General features: G+C 39.6%; 1 protein-coding gene across 1 annotated transcript in view; it reads left to right on the plus strand.

Moving 5' to 3' along the window:
• The first annotated feature begins 9052 nt into the window (after positions 1-9052).
• The window catches only part of DCDC2 (doublecortin domain containing 2), a 186535-nt gene continuing 173334 nt past the window's right edge, over positions 9053-22253 (plus strand). The window contains exons 1-2 of the mRNA XM_012638575.1: positions 9053-9655; positions 13459-13513. Coding sequence (XP_012494029.1) covers positions 9363-9655; positions 13459-13513 — 348 coding nt within the window. The 5' untranslated portion in view covers positions 9053-9362. The remainder of the gene's footprint in view (positions 9656-13458; positions 13514-22253) is intronic.

A 22253-nucleotide genomic window follows, 5' to 3' on the forward strand; every position in this document is an offset into this window, starting at 1 on the left:
AAAATAAGAAGATGTTTTGTACATTACACCAATATATTTGAAGACCAATAAAATAAGAACTTCTCCAAATATATAACTCAATAAGCTGACTCAGGAAGTGATATCTTTTCAGAAATCTATTTTCTGTTTATTGCTAATAATGTACACCCATGTGATAGCTCTTTGTATTCATTTTATGTCCAGAAATATAAACTCTCTTATTAATTCTAATAATTCATCTATAGATTCTTTTGGATTTTCTATATATACATTCAGACTATTTGGGAACAGGAAAATTTTGCTTTCTTTTTTTCAACTCATATACATTTTATTTCTTGTTCTTTGCCTTACTGCACTGGCTGGAAACCGCAGCACCATTTCGAAGAGAAGTGGCCTGGCAGGAAACTACATCTTGTTCTCCATCTCAAAAAGAGTGCCTTTAATGTCTCATCATTAGGTAATATCTGTGGTAGCTTCTTTTTTTGGTGGATGCCCTTTGTTATGTCAAGATAATTCTATTCTATTCCTAGTTTGCTAAGACATTTTATCCTAAATGGATACTGAATTTGATTTACAACTTTTGAAATGACCATTTGATTTTTCTCCTATAACATGGAAAATTAAATTAATTGATTTTTCTAACATCAAACCAACTTTGAATTCCTGGCATAAATCCAATTTAGTTATGCTATATCATCTTAGATTTTGTTTGCTAATATTTAGTTTAGAATTTTTGCATTTATTTAATTTTCTTTTCTTTTATTGTTTTTTCCAGATTGTGGCATAAAAGCAATACTAGCTTCTGAAAGAGTTAGTGTTAGATTGAAATTATAGTTCCTTAAATGTTCGGCAGAACTCACCAGTTAAGCCATTGCATCCTGTTAGTTGCTTTTGTTTTAGTTAGATTTGGGAAGCTCTATATTATAAGGAATATGCCCATTTCATTCTTTTTTCAAGTTTATTGGCATAAAGTTGTTCGTAATATCCTTTCATTATTTTTTAAAAGTCTGTATGTTCCATCTTTTTCATTTCTGCTATTGTTCCTTTATGCTGTCATTCTTTTTTTTTTTTTTTTTTTTTTTGAGACATGGTTTCACTAGATCAGCTAGGGACTACAGGCAAGTACCACTATGCCCGGCTAATTTTTCTATTTATGTTGTCATTAACACATTTCGTAACAACCTGGATGGAACTGGAGTCCATTCTTCTAAGTGAATTATCGCCAGAATGGAAAAACAAACACCACATATACTCACAATTAAATTGGAACTAATTGATCAACACTTACGTGCACATATGGAAGAAAAACTCAATGGAAATCAAGCAGGGGAGCGGGGAGGGGATGGGTAAATTCACACCTAATAAGTGTAACACACATTATCTGGGTGATGGGCACACTTATAATTTTGACTCAAACTGTACAAAAGAAATTCATGTAACCAAAATGTTTGTGCCCCTATAATATTCTGAAATAAAAACAAAACAAAACAAAAAACCTAAATATTTATTGAACACCTACTTTTACCGTGATACTAACTGCTGGAAGATCCATGAAAGATATTTTCTTCCATAGCACAGAGAAAATAGACGTTATCATTGTGCGTTCTCTCAACTTTCTTTCTTGCTGCCTCTAAATTTGCTATTTTAATGTTGGGTTTGCAGATCACACTCTGGTGAATTGCAAAGTTCTTCGCTAACACAAAATCTCTCAACAAAAAATTGTGTATGTTTTTCAGAGAAAGAAAATACTAACATAGAGAAATGTGATATTTGGTTTATGCAGAATTAAAAGATAAGTAGCTGTGAGTTTCTTTGGGATTCACTTTGTGAGTTTCTTCAGGATCCACTTATGACTTTATACTAAAAGAAACATCAATGTTTCTTGCTTTAGGAGATTATGTTTACTTGTCTTACATTCTGAATGCAAATAAACTAAAGTAGTAAACCATCACTTTTTCGTATTCTTAACTCCATAGTTATATGGCAAGTTATAGAGCAAGCATTTTTACTAAGCTCTAAGGTAGGGGCCGTGAGGATGAGGAGAAGAGGAAGGATTAAGATGTGCTGAGCAAGTAGAATCTACATGATTTGGCTGTGTATAGGAGATGTGGTCCTCTTACAGTCACTATTAGTGACTTTTAATATAGGAAACGGAGGCCAGCAACCTAGCACATGGACATGAAGAGGAGTTTAGCCATTACTAGGACCAACTGAGTTACCCTGACAAGAGGCATTGGGGCCTCTCAGAAGCAGTCACCGTACCCACGTGTATACCTAAGAAACATAGTCTCAAGAAGCCGAAGTTCTGACTCTGAGATTGAGATGTGAAACCCAATTGTAAAGGTGACAACACTCTTTAAGGAAAAACTAGCAGAATATGTCACACATTTCTTCTGAGTAGGCTCTGGCTGAATAACAAAAAAAAGACTATATTTCACATTTCATATATGTCTCTATTGCCTTGAAGGGATATCAAAACTCAATACTGTGTAAGAGAGCTTCGTTTCCTGTGCAGGTGCTCTCCTCTGTATATGACTGTGTATTTTTTGCTAAAGTTAAGCAATTAGTTTTAGAATCTTAGTTGTTAAGTACTATACTTTTTAATTTGCTGATCTGGAAATATGCTTTCTTCTACAGGAGCATTTTCCAATTTTTTTTTTGAGACAGGGTCTCTCTCTGTAGCCTGGGCTGGAGTGCAGTGATAGCATCAGAGCTCACTGCAGTCTCAGAACTCCTGGGCTTAAGGGATGCTCTTGCCTCAGCCTCCTGAGTAGCTGGGACTATAGGCGTGCACCACCATGCCTAGCTAATTTTTTCTATTTTTGGGAGAAATGGGGTCTCGCTCTTGCTCAGGCTGATCTGAAACTCCTGGGCTCCAGTGATTCCCCCCACCTTGGCCCCTTAAAGTGCTAGGATTACAGGTGTGAGCCACTGCACCTGGCCATTTTTTTTCATTTTTAAATGTAATATATTTTCCATTTATTATTCATTCACGAAATAATTATTTAGTACTTACTGTGTGCCAGCCTCTGAGCTAGGCACTGGTAAGATGCTGTTGAATAAAACGGACACAATCCCTTCCCTTAGGGAATTTATGCATATAAACATGTGTAACAAAGATTAAACATATATAAAAATTTGTGATTAAATATAGGATCATACAAAAATTTGTAATTACAATTGACAAAAACTAGGGAAGAAAAATATGTAATCTGCAGGAGGCTTATCCTGATTTGGGCAGTGGGGTTAGAGAAGGTTTCCTGGGCAAATGACATTTATCTATTTTTTAATTTTTTTAATTTAATTTTCGTTTATTTTTTCCCACCCCCTCCCATGGTAAATGACATATAAATTGGGACTCGAAGTATCAGTTGGAGGGAGACAAATAAATAGCTACGGGGAATAAAGGGCCACAAAGTATTAATATGTCCAAAGGGATATTCAAGAAAGTGGAAGGAGAAGTCTTTTTTTTTTTTTTTTTTTTTTCTTTTTTTTTTTTTGGAAGGGCATGATAGTTTATTTTAAGGAATTGTACCACATTGATCATGATGACCAGCATACACATGATAATGGCTTTTCTCTTGGGTGTTAACATTGCAGCATTTTTGTATACTGAAATGTTTCAACAGGACCAAGAATGTTAGAGAATAAAGACCTTAGATGAAAATGAACACTAATAATTCTGGTATCCTCCCCCACAGAATTTAAACCCCTTATGAAGCAGTGGCATTGTAACGTTACATAGCTATGAAGAATGAAAGTTCTTTTAGAAGTAGGCAGCATGAACTTATACTTCTTTACACTTTCATCTTTAGTTTTTATAATTTAAGTGATGTCCACCCTGGTTAAAGTACAATCATACAAGACACCTCAGATAATTTCCATGCTACCATTGCACAAGTTTAGTGATTTTACTTTAAAAACAAAATTGAACCACAGTCAAAATAAAGAGGCAAATAAAAGTGAGTTTCAAATTATTTGAAAAGCATAGTGCCTATGTCCAAAGGAGAAGTCTTGACTTTGGAGAGCCATAGGGAGAGTTGTGTGAGAAGAGATGGGAATTGAGGCCACAAGAGCACTATATTCAAGGCTTTGTAATCAATGTTGGTGATACTGGATTTCCATCTTCAGAAAAATGATAAGCATTTGAAGAGTTTTAAGCTAAAAATTGAAATGAATAGATTTTTTTTTTTCAACGATCTTTAAGGCTGGCTGTTTTGTAGAGAGTGGAGAGTAGAGAAGTAAAACTGAAGACAGGGTGACCTTTTTGGGGGATGATGATACCCTGAATTCAAAAAAGTGGAAAAGGGTTTGGAGATAAGCAAATGGATTCAAGAAATATTTGAGAGGTAGAATTGATAGAACTTGATCATTGGCTGAAGAATGCTTATAAACCCAGGATGTGATGTTGTCTGGTTTTAGTACAGTGTTATATCAAAATAATTATTATTTCATCAGAAATATATTAATTGAAAGCATTTCAGAGATTTAGTCAGGTTCTTGAGGAAACTTCAAATGCCTTGGTATTAGTATTGTTATTTTTTGAGACAGGGTCTTGCTCTGTTGCCTGGGCTAGAGAGCAGTGGCACGATCATAGCTCACTGTAGCCTTGAACTCCTGGGCTCAAGTGATCCTCCTGCCTCAGCCTCCTAAGTAGCTGGGACTACAGGAGCATGCCACCATGCCTGGCTAATTTTTGAGAATTTTTTTGTAGAGACAGGGTCTTGTTATGTTGCTCAGGCTGGTCTTGAACTCCTGGCCTCAAACGATCCTCCTGCCTCAGCCTCCCCAAGTGCTAGGATTACAGGCATGAGCCACCATGCCCAGCTAACACTATTATTTTTTAATGCACAGCAAAACTTCTTTAAGAATGTCCTTTGGTTGTCTCTCTCATTCTCAATGCCTTTCACATACTTAGGAAGAAGCTTAAAAACAAAACTCTCTCCTCTTCTCTGTGTGTTCTCAAACGTTCCCCAGCCTCCATCTGAAGTGGCTCCTGATTCCACTGCAGCTCTTCATTATCAGGGTTTATCTAACATTCCTGACTTCTTAAAACCATCTTCCTTTGCTCAATGTTGGGATTCTGTACAAGAGAGATGAGCTCCAAAACCAATTCAGCAAGCAAAAAGAGGAGGATGAGAGACTGCAAATACATGACTGCTTTGGTTGTTGTTTTTCTGCTGCAGTTAAATGTGTTCTGTGAGGAAGAAAAATGTGTATGTTCTAGCTCCGAGCAAATGAGTAGATGAGGGTCCATTTGTGGAGATAGGGAACATAGGAAAAGAGGTTTTGAGAAAAACATGAGATAGTGTGAATATTTTGAGTCTAGGCTGTCTTTTAGATGGTCAGAGAAGCTATCCAGGAGAATAGTGTGCTGGGAGCTACCTTGTACTGGCTTTGTGACAAGTCAATTATGAAAGTCAGCTGTTAAATTTTCAGAAATTTTAAATATGGTCATTATTAAAAATTGTGTAAGCATATAATTAAATAGATTACATTGAAAAAAAAGATAATAAATACTCAAAACTCATCATTGCCTACACTTTACTACTATCTGTGCTCTTAAAGTTATGTCTCCTGCATCTGTTGGTGTTAATACCATACAATGGCTTGCTGTTGTGCAGTTCTTGCCTTCAGTGATGTCAGATTGGTAGCTGAAAATTGGCCATATTTGGAGTAAACTATAGAGATCGGCAAATGCTATAAATCAAGGCCCTCCTTTTTCGTCTGAGAACCAGTTGTTAAACATTTATCACCACATCGTGTCCAAGAGATGGCTGGATAAATAAGTTCACGCTCAGGAAACGGCTAGGCCGGAGACACCATTGCAGGAACCATTAGAATATAGATGCAGTCTGAGTGCAGCGGTGTTTACAACTAATTGATCACAACCAGTTACAGATTCCTTTGTTCCTTCTCCACTCCTACTGCTTCACTTGTCTAGCCTAAAAAAAAAAAAAGAAAAAAGAAAATAGAAACAGGTGGCTTCATGGGCTGGTGACAGGGTCCCACCCCTCGAAGGATGCTGTGCTTGGTTTAATGCTCTGCTGTTGCCCATCTTGAAATTCTTATTTTTTGAACAAGGAGCCACACGTTTTCATCTTGCACTGGGTTAATATAGATTATAGGGAGTTTTAGGCTGTTTGGGGAGTGGGGTTGCTTAATTTATTACCTTCCAATCCTCAAAATTGGTATTCTGTCTTACCTGGTAGCACATTTTCACAGATATTTTGTCCACCCATCCCTCAATCTGTATATTCTTCACAAACAGCTCACAAAATTTCCCTCTCCTACTAGGTCATTAATTATGAAATGTCTGGTTTTGAATCAAAAGTTTAATTTATTGTACTTCAAACAAAAAGCAGTACAATTAATCAAAGTATGTGTCTAAACTATTGACATAGTTAAGCCTCAAGAGCAAGTGGCAATGAAATCACAAAAGGAGTTTTTCACAGCTTGTCGAGAATTGAATATTTTTTTCTTGTAAGAAGTGTTCCCAAGGCTGGAAGAAGTGGTAGTCAGTTGCTGTAATGTCTGGTGAATACAGTAGATGATAGAGAGTTTCCAAGTCCAATCTCTGTAGTTTGAGAAGCATTGTTTGTGCGACATGTGATTGAGTGTTGTCTTGCAAGAGGATTGGCCTGTCTCTATTGACCAATCTTGGCTGTTTAATTGCAAGCATCCTCATCATTTCATTCAACTGGTTGCAGTAGACATACACTGTAATGGATTGACCAGGTTTGATGAAGCTGTGCTGGATAATACCTGCTGGACCACCAAACAGGCACCATTAGCTTTTTTTGATGAATATTTGGTTTGGGACTATGTTTCAGTACTTTGTTGGGTCATTGTGCTGAACACTTGAGATTGTCAGAAAGAATCTATTTTTTATCACATGTAACACTATGTTGTAGAAATGGTTTGCCTTTATGTTGTGACAGCAAAGAAAGGCAAGCTTCGAGATGATTTTTCTTTTGATGTTTGTTTAATTTATGTAATACCCATCTACCCAGCTTCTTTACCTTGTCGATTTGTTTTAAATGGTCTAATATTGTTGGAATACTGACGTAAAACCTTGTTAATTTATGCGTAGGTTGAGATGAATTTGCTTCCACTACAGTTTTTAGTTTATCGTTATCCACCTTGGTCTCAGGTCGTCCATGTGGCTTGTTTTTAAGATTAAAATTACCAGAACAGAACTTTTTAAACGATCAATGTACTATGTGTTCATTAGCCACATCCTTTCCAAATACTTCGTTGATATTTTGAGCTTTCTGTGTTGCATTGGTTTTACGACGAAACTCATATTTGAAAATAATACATATTTTTGACTAATCTATGGTTGTACAAAAATTGTTCCAATAAAATTTGAAAGATAATCACAAATCAAAACGTGTGTTTGAAGGAATGAGGATGTGCCTTTACAATAAAAATAAAACAAGAAGTGTCAAAGTGAAATGTCATAGATATTAACTGTCAAACTTAATACTTAAGCAAATCAGACAAGTACTTAATAATCATATATTTTTTTTCTCCTTGTATTGTTCTCTTCTGTTTGGTATTCTTTGGAAAACGGTTAACTTTCAAGGCAGTAATGTATTATGTGACTTCAGTAAAAACGTTTCTGCCCAGATTGCAATGCCCCACACATTACCTTTCATGCTGTTTATGACATAGTGGTTAAGTTGGTTCTGGAATAAGACAGCACTGGGTTTGAACTCGTGTGTGATCTGAAGTAACTTTCTTTGGTTTCTCTACACTTCAGTTTCCTCACCTGAGCAAAGAATGCTTACCTCTGAAGTTTGTTGTGAACATTACATTAGGCAATCTACATAAAGTGCCTAATATAATACCTGGTACATGGTTATAAGTGTTCAATTAATGGTAGCTATTATTTTTATTCATATATGATGAATTATGAATTCCTAGGCACCCAGTGATGAAATTTGGACATGACACATAGTAGGAAGGTCTTCAGAGGAATAAAGGGAACACTAGCAGAGATAAACTGCAAGATTTCAACTTTTTAGAGAATTTTCCTGGTCCCACAATATGTATGTTCCACACTAGGTTGTACAAAGCAACCTCTTTACCGAGGTTCTTAATATTCTTCTCTTCCCTATCTTGCCTCATAGACTGAGCTAATAATCTACACAAATAGCCTGGATGTGGGCTCTTGGACGCGGCCAGTCAGTCAGCCATTTAACCTTGTGTCAGTGACACGCTCACCACTCACCACCCTGCGTAAAGCTAGGTTATCCTTTTCGCTGCTGTAACCCCAAGCCCTAGCACAGCGCCTGGCACACAGTGGGCGTCCATTTATTGAATGATCCCATGATAATACCACCTAGGCTTCCTCTTCGTCCCGCAAGCTCCTCACCTCTTCCGCGCCTCTGCGGGAGGCAGCGGGCAAAGCCCAAGGAGCCAGGCGCGCGCGCGGCCCAGTTCATGGACTCGCCTGGCTGCGCGAGGCTGCGGTTGCTATGGAAACGGTGGGAAATAACAACTCCGTTCCCCACAGGGGAGGGAGGCCCGCAGAGGTAACGGCAGCGGGAGGAACAGCGCTAGCGACGCGCAGCCGTCGCGGTGCCCCCGCCCCGCCCCGCGCCTGTCCCCGCCCGCCGGCGCCGGAGCCGCCACTGCCCCCGCCAGCCCGCAGGTGTCGGTAGGTACCACAGTGGCGGGCGCCTCCCCGGGGACCCACCGACTGCCCCGACCCCCCGGGATTCTGTTGCGCGCCGCTGCCGGGTGTGGTCAAATGATGCCCACCCGAGCTTCGCCACCTGGCGGCGCTGGTCATCCGGGAGGGGGCGAGGGGTCCTAGACACGCAACTCCAGCCAGGAACTTAATTGCTTTTAATTTGGGAGCAAGCAGGAGATTGAGGGATAAGGGTGCAAGAAGACAGAAAAGAAAATAAAGCTGTTTGGGCTTTACCTGTTGTAGCACAGGTAGGAGGTTAGAAATTGGGTTTCACCATATTTAGTGTGTGTGTGTGTGTGTGTGTGTGTGTGTGTGTGTGTTTTCTCCCATCTCTCTCCCTTCTGCCCTAACTCAGTTGGCCTCGCGCGGCTCCTGCGCCGAGGCGGTACACTTCGATTCTGCAGGTGGCCTGTGAAGCCGGTGTCGCGCGCGCATTGCGGGCGCTGATTGGTTGTGCAGACCATGGTGAAGTACTTGAACGTCTGCCCTGAGTCCTGCAGCCTGTAGTGTCTCCGCGGGGTGGACGCCAAGCGCACGGCCGTTACTTCTCTTTTACCTGTGGATCTGTTAGTTTCTCATTCCTTTCACGAGGCGATCCCGCGCTGTGTGCGCGGTGAGGCCGCTGGGGTAGCGGAGGTGCCTCCCCCTGAGAAGCCAGCTGGGGCAGCGTCCCGCGGGGAAGATGAGCGGCACCAGCGCCAGGTCCAGCCACCTGTCTCAGCCAGTCGTCAAGAGCGTGCTGGTGTACCGAAACGGGGACCCCTTCTTCGCCGGGCGCCGCGTCGTCTTCCAGGAAAAGAAGGTGTCCAGCTTCGATGTCTTCCTGAAGGAGGTGACAGGCGGCGTTCGGGCGCCCTTTGGGGCGGTCAGGAACATCTACACCCCCAGGACCGGCCACCGCATCCGGAAGCTAGACCAGATCCAGAGCGGGGGCAACTACGTGGCTGGAGGCCAGGAAGCCTTCAAGAAACTCAAGTGAGTCGGTCTGCCCCTGCGCCCACCGCGTCAGGGTGCACTGTGGTGTGTGGTGCTGTGAGGAAGCTCAGGACCCCCGGCCCACCGGTGGGTTGAGGGGCTGTGACTTGGCGGTGTGATACCTCTCAAACTCCCATTGCATTTGGGGACAAGAGGTTGACACTGTGACTGGAGAAGGAATTATCCTTGGGTAACAGAGGGAACAAACTTAAAATTTGCGTATAAACAACAGAAATCTTTTAAAAAGTATTCTTGCAAGGTTAGTGGCCAAACCGATATTTTTACATTTTCTGTTTGGCTTTTCTTCTTTCCTCTCCGCCCCCGACTCCACCGCCCACCCTTTACTTTTTTTCTTGGAACCCATCCTTGTAGTTTAAATGAGGATTTCTTAAAAATAGCGTCCAAGTTTTGAACACCATATTGTCACCAGAGGAGAAATTTGCCCTGCATTCCCCCATCCCCCCGCTGTTTAATTTCTTTCAACCTTTCATTCCAAGTGAATTGACAGCACACACTTTTGTGACCCTCCTCCCACCCCCTGCATGTTTATGCTATTAGCATAATGCTTAGAAAAGTTTATTGGCTGACTGTATTTGTCTACATGTCTGTCTCCAGCAATATGATGGTTAGACCTTCAAGGACAGGGGTCCTTATCCCCAGCTCCTGGAGGGGAGCTCACTCACAGATGTTCCATGACCTAGCAAACTGGGCTTAGGTCTGTGAAGGGAACAAAGATGAACAAGACATGATCCTTGTCTTTAGGATCTTCCAATCTAACGGGAGAAAGACTATGTGCACATCAGTAATTTTAAGACAAAGTACAAAGGGATATATGCAATTAGAGAAATAATTAAAGTTATGTGGGAGTTGAGAGTTGGTGGAGGTGGGCATTATATGACAGGTAGAACTTTATATTCTATAGTTTTTTTTTACAGCTTTATTGACATACATTTCACATAACATCAATTCTACCCATTTCACTGGTTTTCAGTATATTCACAGAGTTGTGCAGCTGTCACCACAAACTAATTTCAGAACATTTCCATCACCCCCCCAAAATCCTATACCTCCCAGTTTCCCCTTCCCTCATCATCTGGTAGCCACTAATTTATTGTCTCTATGAATTTGTTTATTCTGGACATTTCATATAAATGGAGTCATACAATATGTGGCTTTTTGTGTCTGGTTTATTTCACTTACTGTAATGTTTTCAAGGTTCGTCCATGTTGTAGCATGCATCAGTATTTCATTCTTTTTATTACTGAATAATATTCCATGATATACCACATTTTGCTTATCCATTAACAGTTGATGAATATTTGGGTTGTTTCCCTTTTTGGCTATTATGAATAATGCTTCTGTGAATATTTGTGTCAAAGTTTTCATTTCTCTTGGGTATATACCTAGGAGTGAAATTGCTGCATCATATATTCCATAGTTTAATAGAACATTTTAATTGAAATTCATCTTGGGCCCCAGGATAGAAAAAAAAAAACTTTACCATAATCTAAGTTTGTGAATTCACAAGCATAATTGAATTATTAATAATTAAAATTCAAATCCAGTTTTTAACTGTGTAGAAGAAATTTTCAAAGTTGTCATTACAGTTCTTTAACATCATCCTTCTTCTCCTAAGTTTGTTTAAATTGAATTCTAGGTGTTCTGCTTTTTGTTATGTCAGTCTTTCTATGGAAGGTGAGGGAGACATTTGGATTTATTTTTCCCTTCGCTGAAACCTTCCTTAAGTATGTTTAGTTTAACTTCATAGAAAAGAGCTAAATGAAACTGTGTGCTCAAAAGAAATTTAGAACTTAAAATCAGGAGATGAGATTGAGCTGTTTATTAGTTCTGTGTCTTTGGCCAATTCACTTGACTCAGCTAGTCAGTTTCCTAATACAGAACCATTCCTACCTCACAGGGTTGTTGTAATTGCTGAATGTATAAACACCAAAGTGTTGCATAAATGTAAGGCATTTCTACAATCAGTTCCTTTTATTATATAATTTATTTTTATTAAGTAATTTCTACATATTATAAAAGAATTTCGTGGAAATGGACATCTGTTTCAGAGTCTATGAACAGCTGAAAACTGTAGACTCACTTTAGTAATTCATGTTCTCTTTTGTTTATTTGGCCCTACCAACTCACAAGATAAAAAAAGACACAGTTGCAAACCAAATAGAAAGTGCACTTCAAATTACTCTTTCTAAATAAGGGATTTGCTTGGTTATTTTTGTGTTTAATTCATACACAAAAAAACCCCTGAGTTTGTTATAACAGTGTCCGTGGTTAGTTTTTCATGCTGACACATGACTAATTTATTTTATTTGTGTTAAAGTAGTAGTATCTATGATTATAATGATGGAAGCCAAGAATATTTAAATGCTGAATATATTTGAAGCTAAGCACCTATAAGTTTCTATAACAAATGAAGCAACTGGCAGAACAAAAGAAAGCACAAAAGGTATTGAAGATAATTCCTGGGCTTTCACTTAGACCCTAAATGATGTTGGGAAAGATAGCAAAATATTTTTCAAATGGAACTGATAAAATTCCTGCTCGAGTTGCTTTCACTTAGATTTTTATAATATTTTTGAAATGATAACTAAACTGCAGGTAACTATTAAACCTTAATTTTATAGCAGAGAATTCTGGAGATTATTTTCCCCCAAAACTTTCCCTGTGCGTTTTTGGACGTTGACTCTACTACATTAATATTGTAGATCTGAGATCACTTTCTTGCACATGACAGTTAGAATATTCTGGTATTAAGTCAAAAATCAGATTCCTGCAGATTCACAGAAAATCCTTTATTGCTAAAACAGAGGGAGTGTTTGCATTATCTTATGTAACTACAGTTTAATAGGGGAAATACATGATAATTTCCAGAGGTATCAATTAACTATTTTATCAAAAAAATAAGCAATAATAAAAACATTTCAATAGCCAAAATTAACTGTAATGTAAACTTTGTTTTTTTTTTTTTTAGCAACTTAACAATTATAGTAGTTGAGGTAAAGGATCTATCTATCTATTATTATAAATTAAATGCTAGGGTTTTACTTTTTTATACTAAAATGTTTATCTAGCACCTTCTATGTATGAAGCACAGTTTAGGGACCACTTAAAACTGGAACCAAATCACAGTGATGGACTTATAACTTGAAGTTGACAAAGGTATAAATCTTTTGGGTTATGCTTATGCATCAGCTAAAGAATGATCACTGCTAGTTAATATCTATAGCAAATAGTAAAGGAATGATAGGCATCTCCAGAGGTTAACTAATCCACCCATCTGTCTATTAGCTGAACTAATACCTAAACCATCCCACATGGCTAAGCATTTCTGTATCATTCAAGTGCTGTCTTAGAGAAAGTGATTTCCCAGCTTTTCCCAGTTCTTACTCTACTGCATACTGCTAATACTTCCTTTAACCTAAAGTCTGTGATTAATGGAACTCTTAAGAAGTAATCACTCTTTTAATCAAATTCATATAAGAATTAGAAATACAATATATAAAGTAAGTAGTTAACTATTAGGAAGGGAAATTAATTCCCTAATAAAAATATGTATTTCTAAGACTTCTGTTCCCTTGAAGTTTAGGATAGACAGGTGTCAGCTCTGGTTGGCACCACTACAAACAGTTCTTACTACTATAATTGCTTTTAATTGGTAGCTATTGACTTTTTGCTTTAAAATTAAGTATTTCCTTTGACTCGCTTTACTTTTTAATAATTTTTAAAAAGGAATTTGCTGATTCAAAACCTGTAAAAGCAATCCTTATTGTTTTTTTTTTCCTCAGTTACTTGGACATAGGAGAAATCAAGAAAAGACCAATGGACGTTGTTAACACAGAGGTAATGCAAATACTAGTTTGAAGGTTCAAATAAGTAACAGTGCCCTTTTTTTGTTTCTTATGGTGTGTCTTAGAGATTTGGATGGCATTTTACTTATAACAGACGAATTCTCTAATGTATGTAAATAGGACATTATATGTTTTAAGGCAAAGATAATCCTTCCTTTGGTCATTGTCAGAAATGAAGAGACTGGGTCCCCCCCCCACCCCCATCATCCGTGGAAAAATTGTCTTCCATGAAAGTTAGGAATGGGGTTAGTGGGCAAGTGAGCAAAGCTTCATCCGTATTTACAGCTGCTCCCCGTCGCTCACATCACCACTTGATTTCCGCCTCCGCTCCTCCCCAGGAAAAATTGTCTTCCAAGAAACCGGTCCCTGGTGCCAAAAAGGTCTAAGATATGCAGGATTAGATACATGTTCTTATTTTCTCATTTTCTAGCTACGTGTTCTTTGGTCGAAATCCATGAGAATGTTAGAAGGTTAGAAGATTCTGAGCATTGTTATATAAATTTTTACCAAAACTACATCCCCCATCCTCACTTGCTTCTGACAGCTCAGTGTTTACCATAGCCAGGATCACCCTGACTGCCCCTGAGGCTTTCAAAGGAGATGAATAGATGCCAGGTTGGACTTTCTGTGACATCAAGAAAACACCTCCATTTTAACTTGTATCAAAATTTACTTGAGCATAGTTAGCAAAAGCTTGTGTGAAGACTGAAAATGAGTCTTGTGAAAATAGATATTCAGACCGCCACATTCCACATAGCTTGTGAAACCCAAGTGGAATTTTCAGGTATTCTGTAGGATGCATTCCTTAGTTCGTGGATGAAAAGATAGGTTAAAAACAAAGTTGAGACTATATATATTAAAAAAAAAAAACACCAAAAAACAAAGCTGGGGCAACAGCCTTAAATGTCCCAGCAAGACAGGGGAAATTGTAATTAGACCCAGACTGGGACTCTGTTCACCACCCCAGGCTGCCCTTCTTCCCGTTTGGACCCCACATAAACAAGTGCTTCCAATAGGTGAATTCTGTCAGTGAAGAAATGGCTCACAGAAAAAGTAGCTTTTCCCACTTAACAGTCCAGAGGCCCAGAGAGATTCTCCTCAACTCTCACCATTTCCTCTCACTTTGTGTTTGCCCACCAGGAGCAAATAGGTCCTTCTTGGAAAAAAAAAATCTCTTAAGAAAAAATTCTAATTGTTCAGTATTTGAAGAATATGAGGTTAAATTCATTATTCAAATAATCTGTGCAAAGAGTTGCTCTTCCAAGGCATTATTTAAAATAATTAGTATTTTTGTTTGTATTTTGGATTTTCAATGTATGTCAAATTGATTATTTGTGAAAGTTATAGGCTTTATAGCTTAAAGTAGACAAAGGTATACATTTTTCAGGTTGTGTTTATGTAACAGCTAAACAATGACCACCAGCTGATGTCTGTAATAAAGGATTAGTTCTGGTTATGATTCTGTTTGAAGGATACACACACCTGCTTGAAGTATGCTACCTTGAATGAAATTGGTGACAGAACCTGGATTTCTGCAATAGAATTTGATATGTGTGAATTCCTAAAAACTGTGTGCACAGTATATATACTCTGGATTCTGGTGTCTTTGATGAAGACATTGTCCCTAGTAAACGGCAACAGCTGTGCAATAAATTTATTGAATATGCTTTTCTTCTTAACAGATTGTCTTTAATAACAGAAGCATTCACAAGGGCTCTAGTTCATTTAATTTACTAATTGTGCTTCCACTTTGGGGACAGTAACCATTGATTTCTCTTTGGACCTATGCATGAGCCACATGCACAAGGTTCTGATTTGTGAATGTGCATCTCACATGTGAGAAACCTACCCCTTAACCTCCAAACAGAAGAGTGTATCTCTTCCAGCCTATGTCTTACTGGTGATCGCCTTCCCTTTACTCCTTTCCTCTTACTGCCCCACGGTAGCCTTTCATTTCTTCTCAGTCCTTCCCCACAAAGCCTTCCAAAGAGGGTGAAGAGAAAGTAGAAGAACGTTTGGGATGCAAAGGAGATGGGAAAAGGCAATGAGAAACTGCTTGTCCATGCTTGTCCATGTGTCCCCCACCCACCCTCACCCGACTTTCCCACTTGCTCCCTGGAGTCCTTTCTCCCACTGTGTCCTCCCAGCATTTCCTCCCAGACTGGACAAGCAGTTGCGTTCACTTCCCTCACTTTACATGCCCCATTTAGAAAGATCCTTCTCCCCAAAATGCACACCATGGCCTTCACTCCAAAGCCTGCTTTATGCAAGGGGAGCCCCTACTTTAATTGCCAGAAAGGGAGTTTTTTGAGTTCCTGGCATCCCAAAAGGGAACTCTGAAACAATTTTCTCATAGAAATATCACCTTGACCGTGAGTTCTATGGTATTATTATTGCTGTTTTAGGTAGAGCGCAAGTGGAAAAGGCTTTTGTAGGCTGCACTGAGAACCTGGCTATTGTGTGTGTAATTCTTGCTATGCGGAACTACCTCTCTCTTTTCCACAACTGGTTTACAATCAAACTTTTGGAATTCAACAAGTTCATAAGTTAGAGGATTACCTATGCTCAAAATCTGAGAACAGATTTGGTAGACACTGGTCTTTCACAAAAATTATAGATTCTAATTTCTTGGTCTAAGGTGGGGACTTCCTTTCAACATTAGTGTTCACTGAGGAAAGATTGCACACCTTGTTAAGTGCTCTTGGTGACTGGTATTCTTTGGAATATGATTGTATATAAAGGAGGACATCAGAGAATAGAGAATTATTTTTGAAGTGGATTTAAAACATGCATATATCGAATTGGAGATTTAGTGTTGTTTCAAGGGGAAGTTTCAGTACTGTAGTAGCACACAAAAATATTGATTCAAAGATATGTCATCAGGGGTGAGTGAAATTACTTATTCACCAAAATTCGGGGCATTTCTCTCAAATCGGAGGTGATTCCATACATTGTGAGTTTTCAATGATGGACCTGCATAATAAAAGCCATAACACCAGTATACACAATCCAGTTGTCAAAATTGCTTAAAGTATATTAATTCTAATTATTCCCCACACATTTTTCTATAAGAAGACCTTTGCATTTGGATGGGCTTATGCAGAACATGTAGTGTCCCACTTCTTTCCCCTTCCTCAGAGCCCCTCACCCAAGTCCATGGTATGATCTGGTTGCTTTTTAGATAGTTAATAATTTAACTAGATGGTACCCACTTGCTGACTATAGGTCATGGTAACTAGAATGTGTATGTCACCTCAACATTTGAAGTTCTTTTGTGATTGGTGTCATTGCTTTTCTATTCCATGAGACTCACCTTTGAAGAGACACTGACAGGTCAGCTGATGCCATTCTTCTTCCTCTTTGTGACCCTGTCCTGGGGACAGGGAATGGCAGAGCTGTAATGGGCCTCTTTCAGTAACCTGAAAAAAACACAGGGTCTCATTTGGTGAACACTTCAGGTGCCAGGAGGAAGTTGGGGGTGGTGGGAGAAAAAGGGGGAGAAGACAAAAGAGAGAGGAACCAGGTGACTTCTGTTGTGGTGGTTTGCACCTGCCTCAAAGTCAGGGCACTGTGCGGGCTCAGAGAAGACCACCCCGTCTCTGCACACAGGCCCTGCTTCCCCACTGTCTAGATAAAGAGGTCTCCCAGACTGGCCTTGCGCTCTGGCCTCTGCTCCTCAGTCATTTGGTATAGCCATATTTCCTCTGTCTTCCCGTTTTCCCTGTGTCAGGGGTGGTTTTAATGAAGACAGTCTTCTTAACTTCTGACTTTGACAGCTCATCTCCTTACTTATGATTTCCCAGCCCTCTCTTTGCTTCCTCCTCTCCCTCCTCTCAGCCCCGTTGCAGATCTCAATCTGTGCTTCCATGTTCTAAGCTGCCTTCCAGCTCTTTTCCTTCCTCCTTATTTTAGCAGTCTGGGGGAGTCCCCTGTCCTCCTGCATCAGAGACCTCTGCTTCTGCATGTGCGATACCTTTACCAGCCCTCACTGTGGCTCTTACCCTTTTGCCTTATGTGACTTCTGCTTCCTTTCTTTTTGTTTTTCTGCCATATCCACTTTGCTTCCATGTGATTGAATGCTTACAATGTGCAGTAGGGTGGGCAGAGTGAGCAAAGTAAGCAAGACATGCATGACCTCTCACCTCCAGGAATTTCTAGCCTTGTTAAGAAGACAGATGGATGAACATCTCTAGTATCACGTAATAAGTGATTCTATTAGTAGATATATTTTGTGTCGAACTGTTTAGTTCAAGTGCTTCTGGCTTTACCATGTTGCAGCGAAGCCATTTGCAGACCCTCCGAATGGAAGCTTCCTTCTGCTTTGACTTAGAGTTGTAGATCTTGCTGTTCGTTCCTGTGCCCCATGTCTCATCCGTGTAGTGAGTCCTTCAAATAATGACCTTCTTCTTCTTCTTCTTCTCTCTTTTTTTTTATCAAGGGATAGGAGGTTGTGAGGAGGGGTGTTCACTTGCCTTGTTTGTTTTTATTGAGACAGTCTCACTCTGTCACCCTGCATAGAGTACAGTGGCATCATTGTAGCTCACAGCAACCTCAAACTCCTGTAGCTCAAGTGATCCTTCTGCCTCAGTCTCCCGGGTATCTGGGACTACAGGGTTACACTGCGACAATGCCTGGCTGGTTTTTTTTTTTTTCATTCCCCCTTTCTTTTTGATAGAGCTGGGGTCTCACTCTTGCTCAGGCTAGTCTCGAACTCCTGAGCACAAGCAATCTTCCCGCCTCAGCCTCCCAGAGTGCTAGGATTACAGGTGTGAGCCACCACACCTGGCCTGAAGTTCTTAAATAGTTATTTAGAAAGCAATAAATAAATAGACTCTGTTTTACTACATAAGGGGCCTCTGGCACACATTATGTACAGAGAAGAAGGATAGGCAGCTTGACTTCAGAGCACTTCTGATGTGCTGGGAGCTGTGCTAGGCACCGGGCATAAGATGAACGCTTCCCTGCTCTTGCTCGTTAGAAGTTCAGAGCCTAGGCGAGGAGACAGGGGAGTAACCAACTATGATTACCCAGCGGCATTCGAGCTGGGCTAGAGGTGCTTATAGACTGAGAGAGTGCAGATGGGATTAGGGTTGTGGGTCAGCCAGTTTGAAACGGTTTTAAATATAAAAGAATCTTTCATTTTTGGCTCATTTCTCTTAGATTAAGGTTTTGAGGTCCCTTTCTACAACTTGATTAAGAGGGCATTATTTAATACTTACATTTGTGAAAGGGTCAAATCTTTTTTCAGGCAGAAAGAGTGAAAATCAGCTTGGATGGAGAAGAGAAAAAGGCTGCCTTGCCATTATTCAGGCTTGAAGGATAGACACCTATAAAGCCAGCAGCAAAGTTAACAGGAAACATTGTTTCTCCCATCATCACACAGCCCCTGTAAAATGCTATAAGGGCCTCCTCTTTGAGTGATTATTGTTTTCTTACGTCCAATGCTTTCAGACTTGCTTTGCTATTCCCATCTTTAGCTGGAATCTATTTTTTTTTTGTTTGAGACAGGGTCTGTCTGTTGTCTGGGTTGGAGTGCAGTGGCATCATCATAGCTCACTGTGAGGCCTCGAACTCCTGGCCTCAAGTGATCCTCCTGCCTAGACCTCCCTAAGTGCTAAGATTACATGTGTGAGCCACTGTGCCTGGCTATACTGGGATCTTTAATTTTTTTTTTTTTTTGAGATAGAGTCTTGTTCTGTCACCCTCGGTAGAGTGCAGTGGTATCATCATAGCACACTGCAACCTCAAACTCCTGGGCTCAAATGATCCTCCTGCTTCAGCCTCCCAAGTAGCTGGGACTACAGGCATGCACCACGATGCCTGGTTAATTTTTTTATTTTTGGTAGAGACGGGGGTCTCACTCTTGCTTAGGCTGGTCTCGAACCCCTGAGCTCAAAGCAGTCCTCCTACCTCTGCCTCCCAGAGTGCTAGGATTACAGGTGTGAGCCATCTTGCCAGGCCTGGGATCTTTAATTGTGAAACTGCCTTCACCTCATAACAACTCCTGGTCAACATATACATCAGAATTATTTTAGATTTTAATCTCCAGGAGGCCTGCTGATTCCATATAGTACCTACCATATCATAAGCTGGTAATTGTTTAAATTCTCTAGAGTTTTGACATTCCTTATTGGCCAATTAAGGTAGACATCCATTTAACATGCCTTGTTTTATTCTGCATTTCACATATGGGTGGGATGTCTCAAATAACTTACAAGCCTTTATGGCCACCACCTTTTTAGATTTTGTTTCAGGGATAAAATTAGTTGTAGTTGAATGTTTGTGTGATGCATTTATTGTCCCTCTAGTATAATTTGGAGCTATAGTGAGTAAATGTTATTCACTCAACAAATATAGTCACCCTTCAGTATCTGCAGGGGATTGTGTCAGGACCCCTTGAGGATACCAAAATCCACTAGTGCTCAAGTCCCTTAGCTAAAGCGACGTCAGATTTGCATACATACATGCTCTTGTATACTTTAAATCATCTCTAGATTACTTATAATACCAAATACAATGTAAATGCTATGTAAATAGTTGTTATACTGTATTGTTTTTTATTTTATTGCTTTTAATTGTTGTATTGTTATTTTTTACTTTTTCTTTCCCAAATTTTTGATCTGCAGTTGTTTGAATCCATGGATGCAGAAAATGTGAATATGGAAGGCCAATTGTATTTATTGTGTGTCTGTTATGTGCCAGGCATTGTCATTGTCACCTGGGAACCAAATAAATAAGATCTCTGTCTGTGGAGATTTCTAATCTTTAGCCTTCCTCCCCTGATATGCCTTGATTTTAACTCTACCAATGTTGGTCTTTGTTGCATAACTTGGGGTAAGGCAGATTTGATTCAAGAGCTATATTTTGGGGGGCTAGATAAACAGTTTTTTCTTTTTTTTTTGATACAGAGTCTCACTGTGTTGCCCGTGCTAGAGTGCTGTGGCGTCATCCTAGCTCACAGCAACCTCAAACTCCTGGCCTCTAGCAATCCTCCTGCCTCAGCCTCCCGAGTAGCTGGGACAACAGGCATGCGCCACCATGCCCGGCTAATTTTTTCTATATATTTTTAGTTGTCTGATTAATTCCTTTTTAGTTTTAGCAGAGACAGGGTCTCGCTCTTGCTCAGGCTGGTTTCAAACTCCTGAGCTCAAACAATCCACCTGCCTCGGCCTCCCAGAGTGCTAGGATTACAGGCGTGAGCCACCGTGCTCGGCCTAAACAGTTTTTGAACTTTATTATTGATAATGAATCAGGGAAGTATGGGACTATTTTTGAGGAGTAATAAACACCGAATTCCTGGAAAAAAAGTGTCATTTTTCTAGAGTTATAAACACCTAAGCTACTAATTGTAACCTGAATAATAGCTGGGGTTGTCTACCTCCTTATGATCAGGATAAGTAGGCTTGAACCTTCATTACTTCGCCTTTGGAATGTCCAACATTTTTCCCCAAGATTTCTGTGAATTCCTGCAGGGATTATTATCTCATGCTCACTTCTTCTTCTGAACTCTTCTTCCAAAATATGGGTTGAGTTATAGATTCTCTTGTTTCTTTATGGTTTGTGTCTATTTATGACCCCATCGACCCAGAGATGAAATCCTTTCATTGATGTCCACATGAATACCTGACTCACATAAGTTTGTGTGTGGTGAAATTTACCAATTGTTTGTAGAAGTGGAGTAGGTTTTGTAGGTCATGCAGAAGTGTCAATACTCAAAAGTTAATGTTAGACTTCCCCATTTTTAAAAATATCTTGGTTGTATATGCCAATTCAGGCTCCAGCCTTTGGCTGGCTCCTTGGTGACTTCTCTCTTTTCTCCCTCCTCCCAATCTCTTTTCTATTCTATGCCCACTTCTCGTTCCTATTGATTTCTAAAACAGAACAATCTAGAGCTTCATTATTGTTTCCTTGAATCTTGCTAATTCATGTTCTCAGGGTCAGCAGTAAAGATAATTTTTACCCCCTCCCCCACATTTGTATTAAAAAGAAATCAAGGGTCTGTTTTGGGTTTTTCCTTCTTTTATCTGCTCTTCCTTGTCTGCTGGCAGAGGTACCAGTCACAAGTGGAATGATAGGCAAGAAGAGAGAGCAGAAGAAGGTCAGGCTCACGTTATTCAAAGTGATCTATCCGTGAATAAGTGTGTTGTCTACTTGGAAGAAGTGTTGCCTCAAAAAGGAATCCACAAATTAAAATCTGAAGTAAGACCCCAATGAAAGTCTTCCCGAAGAGTTGCTGGATAAGCTATCCCATAGACTCCTCTTGAGGTGGTTGTATTCTCTTATAGAGAATTTGGATAAATTTTGTTTCTCCTTTATTGGAGTGGAGAACTTTAGGAGTATCACAGAGAAAGTATCTTTAGGAGAGTGTTTGAATCCACAAAACTTTGCCTTGTCTGAAGAGTTTGTGGGAATCCTAGTTGTTCTTCAGGTTGGTTACACAGATGAGTGTCCTTAAGGTTTTGAATATCATTATTAAAAGTCCACATTTCAGTTTAATCATTAGGCATAATTTCTAATGAAACATACTATAAGATTTGCTACTTAAAGGTTTTTGGTTGAAAAAGGGATTCTAGGCATTAAGTTGAGTGTAATTATTAACCTTACTGTAGGAAGGCATGGGGACCCTGTGGTTTAACTCATTAATCTTTAGCTTGGGAATTGTGGTCTCAAGGGGCCTCAAAGGGGGAACTACTAAAGAGTTAAACTCCTAAATATTTTTTTTTTTTTTATTT

This window comes from Propithecus coquereli, unplaced genomic scaffold, assembly GCF_000956105.1.
Source record: "Propithecus coquereli isolate 6110/MARCELLA unplaced genomic scaffold, Pcoq_1.0 Scaffold131, whole genome shotgun sequence".
In the NCBI taxonomy this organism is placed as follows: domain Eukaryota; kingdom Metazoa; phylum Chordata; class Mammalia; order Primates; family Indriidae; genus Propithecus; species Propithecus coquereli.